Here is a 15,622-nt window from a genome sequence, read left to right as displayed (position 1 = left end):
AGCATACATAATTAATTTGTCTATTTTACCCGAGTTAACTATATGCTATTCCATGCATTAACAGAGCTTCTTATGTTTGTTTTTCTCACTCAATTTGTTATTTTTGTCTATACTAGTCTGAACAGTTTTGTTATTTCTTTAACGACCATTTCAGTGTTGTCAATGTTGGCCTAATGGAGACCCATAGGCTACTCTTTGGTAAATTTAAAGACCTCTATTTTTATTTTATTTTTTTCATTTAAGGTATAAATAATGGTTATAACAAAGGTAAGCCCTCAGTTGCAAATGTTACGTTATAATACGTTTTTAATAGAAGATTGGCATGCCCTGCTTATGTATGCCTTATGTGCTGTGCTTGCACATTTATTCATGTACTGAGATAGGTTGATGGCTCTTAGCAAAGAAAAATAACTCAACCCAAGACATACAAACATTATTGCATTTTATTTACAATTTTCCAGATATTTACACACATTTTGACGTGAATATATGGATGATGCATAATTGAAGAACAAAAAAATTGGGATATCTGAAAATGTACCGCACCCAATCATTCAACAGTGAATAAAAAATGAGACCTATTTGTTGCTAGCACAAATAAGTTTCTATAAAGGCTACAATGAAAAGCTGAGGAAAGGCTTGTTGCCTAAAATGATTGCTACAGAAAGTAAGAAATAGGGTATTATTTGATAGTGAATAAATCAGATGCCGATAGTACCATTTTGTGGGCTACATTTCATAAACATATTCACAATTTTACAATATGTGGATCCATGTGGCCCGGCTGATGATACATGTTGTTGCTATTTTTCTGAGCTTTTAATAGACTGTAGAGGACATCAGGAGGTTGGCAACCAACATCAAGCCCAGAAGAAAACTTCCTGGCATTGACAGCGGACTTGCATTTCCTGAGGGCATCAAATCTGAAAAGTGCAATCATGTTCATTTATCGTTGTGGTTATTAATATTGTTAAAGGAGTGTAACTCAGTAGAAAGAGCAGCTTACTCAGAGTCTAATCTCCATGCAACTCATTAGATCAGTATTTGTTTAAGATGATATTGATATTTTTACAGGATATTTGCTTCCAAAACATGTATTATTTCAATCAGGTAAAGAAACATTCAAATTACACATGTAGGTGTTTATGTTACTAGCGCTGTCTATTTGCTTTTATAGATCTTTCCTAAATAAACCAAAAGATAACATTAGGTAGTGCCTGATCTGCATATTTTTAAACATAACATTTGAGAAAACTTTCAGAAAACTTGACACTTGATATTTCTTGTAGGAAAGATCCAAAAATCCCCATAAAAAAACAATGATTGCAAATGTGCACACATTTAATAAGATAGAGTCTGATTTACATATTTAAACACAATATTTCTTAAAACTAGGGTTAGTTTCATGATATCTTGATGTAAAATTCACCACAGGACTTCTAAATGTAGGTCTCCCTTAAATACAAAAACTCATTCACACTCCCATTGTGTGCCTTAAGTCTATTTCTAGCTATAATTACAGTATGGAGCTTACTTACTTGTGCATGAGTCAGACTCTCTGAACATGCCCATCTTCTCACTGGTTTTGACAGATTTCAGAAGTTCTGCGCTGACACCCCCTTAAAATAGAGACAACATGGCAATGCTTGATTACACACAGACATTATAATTACTGTAGTGGAGTGTTAGGCAGTTATGGACTTGCTTTTCCTTCACTAAGTCAGATAATCATATATCTAAAATGCTGCAGTGCATTTAGAACGTTTCAGAAATAACAAAATATTACATAGGAAGTTTTCCTTTCAGTGGGTTGTCGAGTAGGTGTGATTATTTTGCACATAGTTTTTTCTTCAGACAGTGACAAAGTGCTGTTAATTATTTATTTCATTATCCTCCCAAGTAAAACAATAGTATCCTTATCACTCATTATCATCTGCATGCGGTCTGAAAACTTTGCTGTGTGCAACTCTCTGCTGTTTTAAGCTCTACAATATTAAACTCTTCAACTGGTGGGAGACTTGTGAAGGCATAAATGCGTGTCCTGTGCTATACTGTGTGAAACCCCCGTACAGACTCTTCTCTGTTACCCCCTGAGACAGAGGAAGGGACAAAAATGAGACACACAGACACTCAACTACAGCGTCAGGTTACTGAGCAATCTTTCAGGTTTTTCTAAAGATTTTTCAATGCCCGTAATTGTACCTTGTCCTGGTGAACACAGCCTGGGCACCCAGCTTGTCTACCTTGGGCCTACAAATCTGAAGCAGCTGAAGTGTTTACAGGTTTACATGCTGCACACAAAGATTGAGATTATCCTAAACACACTGAAGCTTTGTATGTTTGTGAACGCTGTCCTATTTCAAAGGTGCCAAACCTTCTTTGCTGAATCAGCTCCTATGCTATTTTGTTTGTAACTTTCTTTCGAGTTTGGTTTATTGATTCAATAATAAATTAGTCATGTTTTTATTCCTCATTATCTTCTGGAGACCATTTCTCCTTTATCTCATGATAAGGTTTTTTTATCACATGCAAGTGGTGAGCTCTACCAAGAGAAGGGAAAGTGTCTACCGGCAAAAACTCAGCTAAACGCTGCTTTGATTAAACGCCATATTATCAGGGTAGCCAACTATCACACATCTGGCGTGGTTCTCGGAAAGGCTATTATATGCATTATATATACAACAACTTCACTCTGAGTCCCCGTAGGCATCCTGCCTGATACACAGACACACTGCTGCGGATGGGCATTCAGCTAGCCGACTGTTTATGGGGGACGATAGGTTGGGACGTGGGCGGGACTTTGAAAGGAGTTCAATGTAAAGCCTGCCAACATTTCGGTTATGATGTCATATCCGCAGCAAATCTGGACCAGGTCTATTGTACCCCCGTTTTTAGAGATGTGGGTAAGGAGGAAAAGAGAGAGGGTTGTATGTTCTGACACTTTGTGAGTCTTCTTACAAACCAGGGACACATATTTGTGTATAAAACACATCAAAAGTGCATTTTGCATAATAGGTGACCTTTAATGTCTCCTGAGTGGTTTATTTGAACAACACATTCAGCATCAGTAAGTATGCTCATTACAATGTCATAACCCCATCACAGGAAATTTTCTGGAGAGGAGAGATGACGCTATCGATCTCATCACTTTTTGTGTAAGAACGAGGAAGATAACATATTCCTTCACTCAATTCCTCAAATCACCTCTACTCATGTTTCCGTTTTTGGTGAGAGCTAATATCATTATCTTATCTTGTGAAATGAGGCATGCTGTTGTGTATACAGCAAACAGGTTTCTGCTTACCAGACACCATGTAGTTGACCTGGTTGCACCTCCCCTCAGCTGAAGATGTAGGATAGCCGGGCATGATGGTGACTCTCGCTGTCTCCAACTGCAGGACCTCTGCCACCCTCCTACGGAAGTCAAATCTAGGCAAAAATACATTAAATATCAACTTTGAACTAAAAAATAAATGGGATCATTAAAGATAGATGCTAGCTAATAAACCATTTTCAGTGCATTTCATCAAATAATCTTCTTTATAGTAAATGTTGTTGCACTTACGAATTAAATATCAGAACTTAAAACACTCAAAAACAATCTTTTTATTTTTTTCTGTTTCACTATTTATTATTTGTATGATGCATATTTTAACTCTCAATTAAAATGATGTTTTATGTTCTGTCATAGCCAGTCAGAAGAGGAGTGGAGAGAAAGTTTGCACTGAACACGTGGCTCTCAACTGCCTGTACTGAACATACCGTCCATTTTATTGACAACTTTTTCTCGGACTGCAGACATCTTTTCAAGGCAGGTGGACTTTTTCTGAACAAGTCAGGAGTAAAATTGTTTATTTCCAACATATTTAACTGCCTGCATTATCAATCTGCTCCCTATGCCAAGGACAAGCAACAAGACGAATCAAAACAGGAGAAAGACACAACACAGTGCATAGAAAGCCTTGAAGACCAGGAAAGACATTTTTAATCAATGATTGTATCACCAAGCACAATCTGGATTTTATGTTTTTAACTGAAACTTCGATAGACCAAAATAACAGCACAGCTGTTCTTATCGAATCAACCCCTCCCAACTTTAGTAGAGTCAGGCTAGAATGCATAAGAAAGGGGGTGGAGTTGCTATTTGCTTTAATGATTCCCTTCAATGCAAGCAGACTTCTTATGGAACCTTTCCATCTTTTGACTATGTGGCCCTTCAGCTGAAATGCTCCTCTCGAGCTATGTTCCTAAACATCTACAGACCACATACTGTGCAAGCTTTTTTGATGACTTTGTGGAACTGCTGTCTATAATGTGTATTGATTTCGTCTAGTCATTGTTGGTGATTTTAACATCCATGTTGACAAGCCCGAGGACAGAGGGGCTAAAGAACTGTTCTGTGTTCTTGATAACTATGGACTGACTCAGCATGTAACGGTTCCGACGCACAACAAGGGGCACACTCTAGACTTAATCATCTCAAAGGGTCTGAACATCTCTGAGGTTGCGGTGACTGATGTTGCACTCTCTGATCATTCCTGTGTTTTCTTTGAGAGCTCTATTTCTGTTCACAACAATGTTCAAAAAGAAATGACCACAAAAAGGCACTTCTGTGAAAACACAAGGGAAATGTTAGTTCAGAAGTTTTCTCCCACACTAGCCCTTGCTAACATCTCAGTAAATGAGCTAATCTTTTTAATTCAAAAGTTAAAAATGTCATAGATGCCATTGCTCCCACTAAGGTAAAGGTGGTAGGTGGCAAGAAAATATCTCCATTGAGAAAGGCCATGAGCGTGAGAACAGAAAAAAGAGAGACTACAAAAGCTGAACGCAGGTGGAGACAAACACATCTCCAGGTTCACTTTGAAATCTATAAAGGAAGACTTGGCTTTTTTAATTTGGAATTAAAAAAGGCACGACAGTCTTTCTTCTCTGATATCATTGCCAAACACACAAAAAACTCACGTGCCTTGTGTGCTACCATTGAGAGACTAACAAACCCCCCAGTGTCAGTAGCAACAGAATTTCAATCCACCAGGGCCTGCAATGAATTTGCTTCCTTCTTCACTGACAAAATTCAGAAAATCAGACAGGCAGTCAGTGTTTCTGTATCAGGTACAGCAAATGTGTTGTCCTTGTGTCCACTTAAAATCAATTCAAACACCAAGACACAATTTCATCAGATTAATGATAAAGACCTAGAGGACATTATTCAACATCTGAAGTCCTCCTCCTGCTGCCTTGATATTATACATACAAACTTTTTCAAAAATGTTTTTCATAGCAACTTTTTCATAGTTCTATGCTAAGCTAATAATCCTGTCTCTTCTTCCCATGTTCCCTTGTTGCAACACACCACAGGCATAATGAATTGGTTGGGACTTTCGGCAAAAGTTCTAAATTGGTTTGAATCCTACTTAAAGGACAGGAAACACTTAGTTTCTATATGCAGCTACATATCAGAGCTGACAAATATGACATGTGGGGTTCCTCAAGGATCCATCTTGGGGCCTCTTCTCTTTAACATCTACATGCTACCACTGGCTCAGATAATGAAAAGCAACAAAACAAGTTACCATGCAGATGATACACAATTTGAGTAAGTGCATTGAACAAATCAGTGACTGGATGAGTCAGAACTTTCTCCAATTAAACAAAGACAAAACCGAGGTAATTGTTTTTGGAACAAAGGGGGAACGACAAAAAGTCAGTGCTGAGCTTGAGTCAGCAATGTTCAAAACAACAGCTAACGCCAGAAACCTAGGTGTAGTCATGGAGTCTGACCTGAATTTCAACAGTCACATTAAAACAATCAGTAAGTCCGCCTACTATCACCTGAAGAACATATCTAGGATTAAAGGACTAACGTCACAGCAGGATCTAGAAAAACTTGTCCATGCTTTTATCTTCAGTAGACTGGACTACTGTAATGGTGTCTTTACAGGTCTCACTAAGAAATCCATTAGAAAGCTGCAGCTCTAGTCCTCACTAACACTAAGAGAGTGGATCACATCACTCCAGTTCTGAGGTCTTTACAATGGCTGAAAACATTTATTTTTGCCTATTCTTTTAATTGAACTGTTCTGATCTGACATTGCACTGTGACTTTTATGCTGCACTGTACGGTAACTTTTATTCATGTATTTTATACCTGTCGTGTTTATTTCATTGTCTTTGCTCTTAAACGACTGTTTTTAAATGCCTTCTTATAACGTGTTTATGCTGCACTCCTTTTAAATGCTCTGAATGTCTTTCATGTAAATCACTTTGGATTGCCTTGTGTTGAAAGGTGCTATATAGATAAACGTGCCTTGCCTTGCCTTACTACTGGCATGCTTGCCAAGAGATTAAAGATACACTTCTGGTGAAAGGTTGATAACCATCTGTGCAGTTTTCATTTCACCCACCTGCTGAATTTAGTCACTGTGGGAAAGATCTGCTCAGCTGAAGGGGATTCTGGGAGGATGTCTGCACATGCAATGATGCTGTTTCCGTCCTTCAGCATTACAGATCTGTAGACCGCTGCCAACACAGACCAACACGAAAATTAAGAGCCAAGTTTTTTTGAAAACTTAAATTCTAGCGCCTGCTAAACGGGGGTAAAACTGCGTCACTGTGGCACCTGTATTGTCTCCAGAGAGCTGGATGATGCTGTCAGTAAACAGCTGTCCCTCACTCAGGCTGACCTGGCCTTGTCTCGCCGACACCTCTCCCACCACACAGCTCATAGGGTTCAAAAGAGAACAGCTTGAGCTCTGAAGGGGAATAGAAAACAGGGAAGTGAATTAGATGTTAACCCCAAAAGCACAATGTTCATATTTTATTGTTAGAAAAAGAAGAAACAAGAAACAACCTTAGTCTCTGCACCGGCGAAAAGTTGTCTCATTGTATACTAAAGGGCTTACAATTAATGCTCGACTGAAGCAATACAAATGCCTTGCAACTTCTCCATCCTTTAAATCACCAACAGACAGTGGAAATGTTCATATCTCATATATCCTTATGGCTTTTCAAAAAAGAAATATCCAATCGAAAAAAGGGCTGCTGAAGAATTCATATACCTTATTTAAAGACTTACCTGAAAAAAGCACAACATATTCTTCCATGCTATTACCAGACCCTAAGTTTGCCTCCTTGTTTTTCGTGCTGTAATAGACTACATCAGACTTGATCATTAAATTCAAAATGACAAATTAATTTGATGAAGGGTGTCTTCTTTAAGTCAGTAATGTTATCCAGATTATTTTCTATCTTTGAAGAGGTGATAAGGAGGTGATATGATAAATTGTGAGGTTTTAACTATGATAAAACTTTGTTCAAGATTATCAAAGCAAAATCTTAATAGATTAAATACTTTATATACCAAATATCAGCTAACAGCTGTACAATTAATCTCTGCAAAATCATAGAGGGCTGGCCTCACCTTTGATGTCATGTTGAAGGGATTGAAAGTGTCTCCCACACTGCGGCACTGGCTGGTGCTGCCGGCTCGGTTGCTTGTGATGAACAGGTCTGCCACAGTCTGCAAGGAAGGGGTGCAGAAACAACAGTGAGTGTGTGTTCGTATTGTTTTTCCACTGTACTGTCTATCTATCGCATAAATACAGAGAAAAACAGACATATTTCTTATATCATTCTAATATTAGTGCTTTCTATACAAGGAAATTAACTTCCTGGAAAATAATGAATACCTTTAATTTCTGTATTTCAAAATGCATCCAACCTCATTGTCCCTTACACACAGGCCTTTTAGATTTGCAGGGAGCCCCCTTCATGTCCAAGCGAAGATTCATGCCTCTGTACTCACATTTAGTCTGTTCGATGAGAGAAGGTTGACCTCCAGCTTTATATCACTGCTGCTCCCATCAGGAAACACCTGCTGGCGCTGAGAGAAAGGAAAATCAACATGTCCTATATTAATAACTGACAGTTAGAGTGACTGAATTGTGCACAGTCATACTATATAGCAATTGTTCAACCAGAACTGGGTGCTTGTTTTACTGAAATGTAAGGGAAGACACAAGTGGGAATTCATTATTCTGACTCTCTGTTATCTGCATTATTCCCCAGTTTAACAAGCTCTTAGACGTAGGGCAGCACTCAGCATGGGGCCTCTGGAGGGCCGCTGACAGAGACAGCTGTTTTCTTGGGGAGCTTCCTTGTTCAGGGCGTCTGTATGTTTCACTACCCATTGCATTTCTGCCTGTAGTTCTATGCTAAGCTAATAATCCCGTCTCTTCTTCCCATGTTCCCTTGTTGCAACACACCACAGGCATAATGAATTCATGGTCTGTCCAGGGAAGCAGAAAATACTCTTGTCATGTTTTTGTGGCAGCTTGGCTCTTGTATGCCTTGTATGTGCTCTGTGTTTATCAGAGAAATAACAATGAATCCAAACATTTGCATTTTGAAAAAACACAACCTAGTTTATGGAGATGGGCTTGTTGATTGTTACTAGAACTTGTTACACGGTATTTTAAAGAATATTAACTTTATTAATTGAGGAAAGACTTTCACCATCCACATCACAGTGTATGTTTCAAAATGTGATGTTAAAAATAAAGCCATTATTTCTTATCCTAATTATGTAGATTCATTTATTATATTCTTTCCCATACATTTATGTTTAATATAACATTGTTGTTTTTTCCCCCATGTATCAAATATGTTTTGACCTTTTACACTGGCTTAGTTTAGCAACCTGAACTTATAATCAAAAAAAATAATCAGGAAGCTACAGTATGTAAAGATTACTTAAATTACTGTGGTGTGAGCCACCCACAAATAAATGCATTCTCTGAAAAGTCATATGGGAAATAACTGGGAAATGGGAACTGTCTTTGTAAAAAACGGAATTCCACTTCAAAGTCTGTTTTCTGGGGTCATGGTGAGTACAATTGCAGATATGAGGAAGTTGTATAAAGCTTTCAGTTGGGTCAGGCTGTGTTATCTCCCCTAATGTCTGCCTAAACTGGACACTTAAAGATCATTAGCCACTACTAGCTTTAACAGAACTGAATCTCTGACTGAACTGTCAATCATGTTGCATTGTTGGTAATTTAAGAAATAAAATGTACATTTCGCAATGTGATGTTTTTATTACTGGGACATATAGTATACTTAGTATTTATACGAAATAAGTTTATACTTATAGTCTGCAGTTGACCAAAAAATGATGGATAAGCTGATTACTTTTTGTAAATTAACTTGAATGGTATTTGGTATTTGGTGAAAATAATTTATCTTGCAAAAGGATGTTGTTCATTCTTACGAATTTGACTGTCCCATTCACTGCACCATTGAAAACAGCCTTAGCAATGATCCATTGTCCGTCTGTATCTCTGTCTGCCGAGATGTCAGCACACCGCATTCTGTCCAAAAACAAACACATATGAGAAACCACATCCAAATTTGCAATGTACCTTTAGAATGTTCTGCTGTGTAATATGTTGTTGAGTCATTCTCAATGAATGAAGGGGATTATGTTTTATAAAACATGAGGAGCATATTACTCAATGTCTATGACATTCTACACCTGTCATTGCCCTCAATAGACTGTCCAAGTCTGACTATGCTAGAGGGCTGCTCAGTGTGGTGAAGTCGCAAACCACAGATAACTACTGCAATTTTACAGCTAGAATTGTTCCCGTTTTCTGCTTGCTGTACCATAATGCATGTGGAAGGAAAGGAGACAGTGGCTACAGTAGTTACAGTGCCCACTTCTTCTTTGGATACAGGAACCTGCTGTAATCCTCCTATTTGTTAATTATTTTCTTACACCTCATTCCACCTTCATCTTCTGTTGATTTCTTTCTCTCTAAAAAGCATACAGGTTCTTACCTTGATCCGTTCAAGTAGTGAATCACCAGTGATCTTCCGTCTATGCTGTAGGGTCCAGTTAATGGCAGGTCAGGGTCATTGTATACATCCTGAACCTCGTTGAGGTCATTTAGAGTTCCAAACTTCCCGCCCATGTCCCCAATCTCATATTGGTCCACTGTGCCATTTCCAGGTGGGGGGTTGTTTGATACGTTCCAGGCTAACGGGTTGTAGTGGCCCAGGATGTTTGCGTTTGAGCAGGGTGAGGCACTGCCAGGTTTGATGGGCAGTATGTGAACATGGTAGCCCCCAGCCATGGACTTCAGGTTATTCAGGGCTACATTTACAGTCGTGGGGCCTTGTGGGACATCCTGGGAGAATCTGACCTGTCCACCTGGGATCTGGAAGCCAAACCAACTTCCCAAGCTAGCTTTGGGGACTCGCACCTTGGTGACATTTGCACAAGCAATCCTTGGTCCTCCTTTTTCTCGTTGATGGATGACCACAGAACGACCAATAATGCCTGTCTCGGACAACCAGGAAGTGACATCAGTGAAAAAGTGTTTGGCTTCCACTCCGCCCACTTTGGTACCTAGGTTGATGGTGCTGTGTTTGCTGGAGAGGTCTCCCACTTCACAGGACAGGGGCCTGGTAGGGCCACAGTGGAGGGCATAGCTGCTGTCTCCTACATTAGAGTTGAAGGGGTTCCAGTGTCCTCCTGTTGTGCTGCAGCGTGTACTATCGTCATCCCTCTCTGAGCTGATGGGGTAGGTGTGAACATGCCAGTTGTGGTTTCCAGTTGGTGTTGTTGAGAGCTTTCCATATGAAAGATCTATGAAGATGGAAACGTCAGACAGAGGGTTGTTTGCCAGCTGGGTGAACCAGATCTCACCAACCACAGGGCTCTGAAATATGGCTCTGGCCACGATAACTTCACCGGGATAGCTGATGCTGGCACAAACATACCTGGAACCGTCTGTTTGGTGAATCACAACCGAGCGACCTATAATGCTGTTCTCTCCATACAGAGGGAGACTGAAGTCTGGGAACATCATGTCCACCTCGTTTCTACCTTCAAGGGACAAATGCTTGGCGCTGAGATCACCAATTTCATACATGTCGTGGGTTGAACCGGGCCCGTTGGGGTATGTTGGGTCGTTTTTGTTGACATTAAATGGATTCCAGTGGCCCCCCACAGCATCATTTGAACACCGGCTTGATGAAGGCGACCTGACTGATGGAAGAGGAAAATTGTGGACGTGGAAAGGCCCGACTTTGCTCTGCAAGTTGGTCAGCTTCACCCTCAACTCGGTCACATCAAACGGGGAAGCCTGACGGAACATGACATATCCTTTTATGCCTCTCATGTTCATAACGGCGCTCACTTGTTTCTCGGGCACAATATAAATCTGAGCACACTTGTAAGTTGACCCCGTGCGGATGAGAAGAAAGCGATTGTTGATGTTGAATCTGGTCAAGTCCAGACGGGATTTCTCAGGTGTTAAAGGTGTTCCAACTTTAACGATACCCATACTCATCAAAGCTGAGACATTTAAGCTTCCAAGAAGAACGTTACAGCTGGTGGCTGTGCTCGTTGATCCATAGAGAGTTACGTTGGTTTGAGAGGCATTGACTTGACCGGTGGTAATTAGGTCTGCAAGCACCCTGGGTTCAGCCAGTCCTTTGTTAACACGCATGTAAACATTACCAGCGATGGTTCCTGTGAACCTGGCCTGATAAGTCACATCTGTTTGACTTTGACTTACAACAGTGCACACTGGAGTGCCGTTACATGTCTGCAATGTCAGCGATAAGTCGTCAAGGTTAGGTCTTCGGTCAAAGAGGAGCGACACGTTGACTGTGGGTTCTGAGGAAGGATCTGTTGTGAAGGTGAAAACACTAGAACCAATATTTGCTTCAGAACAGGGCTGAGCATAATGGCCATACATGACGGGGAACCTGCTGAGGGAAAAGTTAAGTGAACCACAGGATCCAGCGCCAGACACGTTGACAGTGGCCATTTGGGAGGTGGAGTTAAAGTGCACCTGCCCTGTTACTCCTCCCATGTTCAGAGGTGCCAGAAACAGACCACAGGAAACGAAACCTGAAAAGGTAAGGCATGTTTATTTGTACAGTACATTTCAACACAAGACAAAAGGTGCTTCACAAAAATGTAAGAAACAATAAAAGGATTTAGATAAAGTGCAACAGCAACACTTTATTAAATAACATAAAAATACATTAAAAAGCCAAGATAATCACATTAAAATAAAACAAGCAGGCCATAAAAAAGGCAGGTCAAAAATACAAGAATCAAAGTTACAGTACACATAGATATAAATTGATATTTTTATTTAATCCAAAGCAGCAGCAAAAACTCATCAGCATGGATTTAAAAATTGTGAGAAAATTCTGCACTGTAAGGAAGAATGAATTAAAAAATAGTGGGGCTGATTGTAGTATTTTGGGTTTCAACACTTACACAGTGATATTAGATGTTCCTGCAAAACCCTAAATCTAGGTTTTGAATGCTCAATTATCAATGTTTAAATATTGCTCCTATTGTAACTGTGCATGTATTACATTAGACTTTTTAAATTGATTAGTTAAAGCCTGGGAATAATTCTCATCATCAATAAGGACCTTATACATTTCCAAAAATCCCTTCAGATATGTTTCAAGACTCACATATCCTAATACCTAAATATGAAATTAAACAACTACATTTGAACACTTAAATCAAATGTATGACCTTGAGAGGGCATCAGCGATGGACCAACATTGTGCAAAGTTATGTATGGATGTATTCCTGTATCAAGGCAATATCAAAACCTGTTTCCACTTGTAATTAAGAAATGAGGTCTATATGATTCAATGTTATTGTTTTAAGCGACAGCACACTAATGAGTGAGCAACATGATGCGGGTCTACTGAGCATGCAAACTTTGCATGATTTGCTATAAGTGAACAACTGTTTTATCAGTAAAGATACTAAATACACCATTAGTTTACTGTCTGAAGTTGAATCATGTTGTTTGGGTTTCCACACGATAGCCAATATTGTCAGGTTGCTTGCAAATGTTAGTTTCCATTCTCAGTTAATTGTTATATATAGCAGCCACTTTCATTTCTTTATTTATTCTGCCTGTATGTCATTTGAAATGAGACTTAATAGTGGAAATGCTACTTTCACAATTTCACTATACAGTCTAGGTCTAAAATTGTTGTCATTTGCCCTATTTGGATCACCCTTTGAATTATACTACAATATATTAAAAAGACAATGTAATGTAGGTTTTCAGAGGAGTGCAAATCAAACCATTCGACTTTTATTGTATAAGAGGTATTATCTTTTCATTGAAATGTTACTCTTATACATCTTATACTTTTTAAAGCATTGCCCTAGGGCTATAGTAGAATGGGATTTAAACAGCTGTTAAACAAGTTTTACCCTAGTCATGAGAGCTTGTGTTTTATTGCTTGTGTGAAATGCAATCCAGTAATATATGTGTCTGTAAATATTCTTCAGGCTGAATAGCTATGCAATTGTTCAACATATTTCAGTTTCAGAATGATGTGCATGCAAATAAGGTTGTTAACATTTTCCACATGCAATAGTGCTTAGTTGGGATTAACTTAATAAAATCACATGTTTCTAATTTGATCGTTTAGATTGTTTCAATCCTCTCCACTTACTCACAGAGTTAGAGGCAACCTACTAAGCTTTCATGGATAAAACTGAGCTGCTGGTGTCCATTGCACAATTGGCCACTAAACAAGTTAAACATTATAAAAATAGATTAATCGTTGCCCACGTGCATCTGAATAGCTGAGATTTCTCAAGGTTTTCTTATAGCTGAGAAACAGCATCTACAGACAACATCAACCAGAGCAAAGATCAGTGAATGACTATCTGTTGGCAGATGACCTGGAGACTCTTTCCCTCCATTGCACTAGTTTAAAAACCTCCTGTAATAAACAAACAACTGTTGAAAACATAAATCATTCATGAACTCTGTGAGGCACTTGCAAAGGTCAAAGTTTGGAAAAACTATACTCACCAAGTAAAGCAAACAGCAGGACAGCTGTCAGTAGGTACATGATGGCAGATGTGATGAAAACCCAGCAAAGATAAAGCTATTTAGATTTTTTTTTCCATGAAGTCTTTCCTTAAGTCATGCGAATCTGCCTTACAGCTGTAGACAAGAACAGCAAAACAACTCAGCTGTGACTTAACAAGTTCAATGACAGCTGTGTGATGGAGTGTCTGTTTATCTAAGTGTGCTCTACAAGAACGTGTGATGTGTAACTGGCTTTTTCAAAGTGTGCAGTCTCCGTGGTGCTGCTTTTCAACAGCACTCCGACTGTGTCAGCCTGTGATTGGCCAACGGGAAGACAGTCTCTCATGAATGGAGGTAGGGGAGGGAGGAAGACTATTTGGCAACCTAGATGCGTGAAGTAGCCCCCAAAAGTGAACCAAACCTCTATGATTGTTAGTGGGCTTTATTCTTTGTAGAATACGATTACCCTTTAAGACGTATTACTGTACATTATGCTAATTGCCCACATTTGTTTCTTAAACAGAAAAACACTGATGACAATGAACAGCACCAATCTAGTAAAAGGAATTAAATAAATACATCACAAATATATGATACAAATGAATAAATATAAATAAAACGTCTCAAAAATAAATATACTGACTTACAAAATAAAAAAGTAGCAGATAATAGTAAAGTACAATTATAGAGCCAAATTCATTTAATTGCTGGTGCACATGTACCGTACACACATGTATGAGAGTATTGCTGCTCTTTGTGGGGAACAAATACAGTTTATATTCTCACAGTTTTGTGTTTTTTTTCAGTTGGATCCACACTTTTCCTTTCCCCTTGTACCACCTTGGTTCCACTTTCTTCTCCCAGAATTGCTTCAGCTGTCCTTGTGACAGGGTTGAGGGAAAAAAAAGAGGAGAGAAAATAGTAACTTGTTCTAAGAATAGCGCCGATGGCCCATCATTGTGGGCTATTTGGGGATGGCCACACAGCTATTTACACACATTGGAGGACCTGTGAAGTGGGTCAGGTCCTTGATTTGGCCTTTTTTTTGGATCACTGATTGCAGCAGGAGCTGGAATTGTGACGTTATCATGTACACACAGATTTACCATTTGCACACAAACAGGCAGAGTTGTCATATGACTACGTAAAATGGAAACAGATCAAAAACGAGAAAGGGGAAATGATCAACAAAGAACACACATACATGCAGCCTCTTCCACATACGACATAGTGCCAGATACATGGGGTTGTAGCGTGATCTATCCTTGCTCTGTACAACTCAGTAGCCAAAGGTGGGTATTTTCATCTTAACATCACATGCAATTATAGTTTGTTGAGTTTGATAAAGATAATGGTATACAACCTTTTTCTACATGATAGAAAATACAGTGGACTTAAAGGGTCTTTAGGGTAATGAAAGATGAAACCGGTGGTGGATCACGTGGAAGTACTTCCATCCATTTCTTTTTAGATTAAAACACCCCTGAGAAAAAAAGCTGTTTTTACAAATAATAGTCCTTTGATCAAGTTCAAAGTTAATTTAAAAGCACAGATGCATTAAGAGCAATGCGCTTACAGCCTCAAAGTAAAAACTAGCCCCTTTTTACAACGGTCATAAGCCACAAAGGATGGGAAACACTGGTTTAATAACAATTTGTTGTGTTTTAAAAAGCTTGTGAGGTGTATGTTAACACTCAATCATCCCAGTACCTTCAGTTATAATGTAGTTGTAGTAAAAATTT

The 15,622-nt window shown here is 39.0% G+C and overlaps 1 protein-coding gene across 1 annotated transcript; it reads right to left on the bottom strand.

Annotated features, from left to right (window-relative positions):
- Positions 1 to 425: 425 nt before the first annotated feature.
- Positions 426 to 14,127, bottom strand: cusr (Copper-only SOD repeat protein). The gene is made up of 10 exons (XM_063884658.1): positions 13,881 to 14,127; positions 9,841 to 11,923; positions 9,272 to 9,371; positions 7,808 to 7,885; positions 7,424 to 7,522; positions 6,623 to 6,755; positions 6,408 to 6,522; positions 3,305 to 3,429; positions 1,539 to 1,619; positions 426 to 923 (listed from the first exon to the last, which is right to left on the bottom strand). Exons 1-10 carry the CDS (start codon positions 13,918 to 13,920, stop codon positions 820 to 822), a joined length of 2,958 nt encoding a protein of 985 aa, XP_063740728.1. The 5' UTR covers positions 13,921 to 14,127; the 3' UTR covers positions 426 to 819.
- Positions 14,128 to 15,622: the final 1,495 nt, after the last annotated feature.

This window comes from Eleginops maclovinus, chromosome 5 (genome assembly GCF_036324505.1).
Source record: "Eleginops maclovinus isolate JMC-PN-2008 ecotype Puerto Natales chromosome 5, JC_Emac_rtc_rv5, whole genome shotgun sequence".
Classification (NCBI taxonomy): Eukaryota; Metazoa; Chordata; class Actinopteri; order Perciformes; family Eleginopidae; genus Eleginops; species Eleginops maclovinus.
The sequence above is the reverse complement of the archived record's forward strand: the minus strand, read 5'-3'. Positions and strand labels throughout refer to the sequence as shown.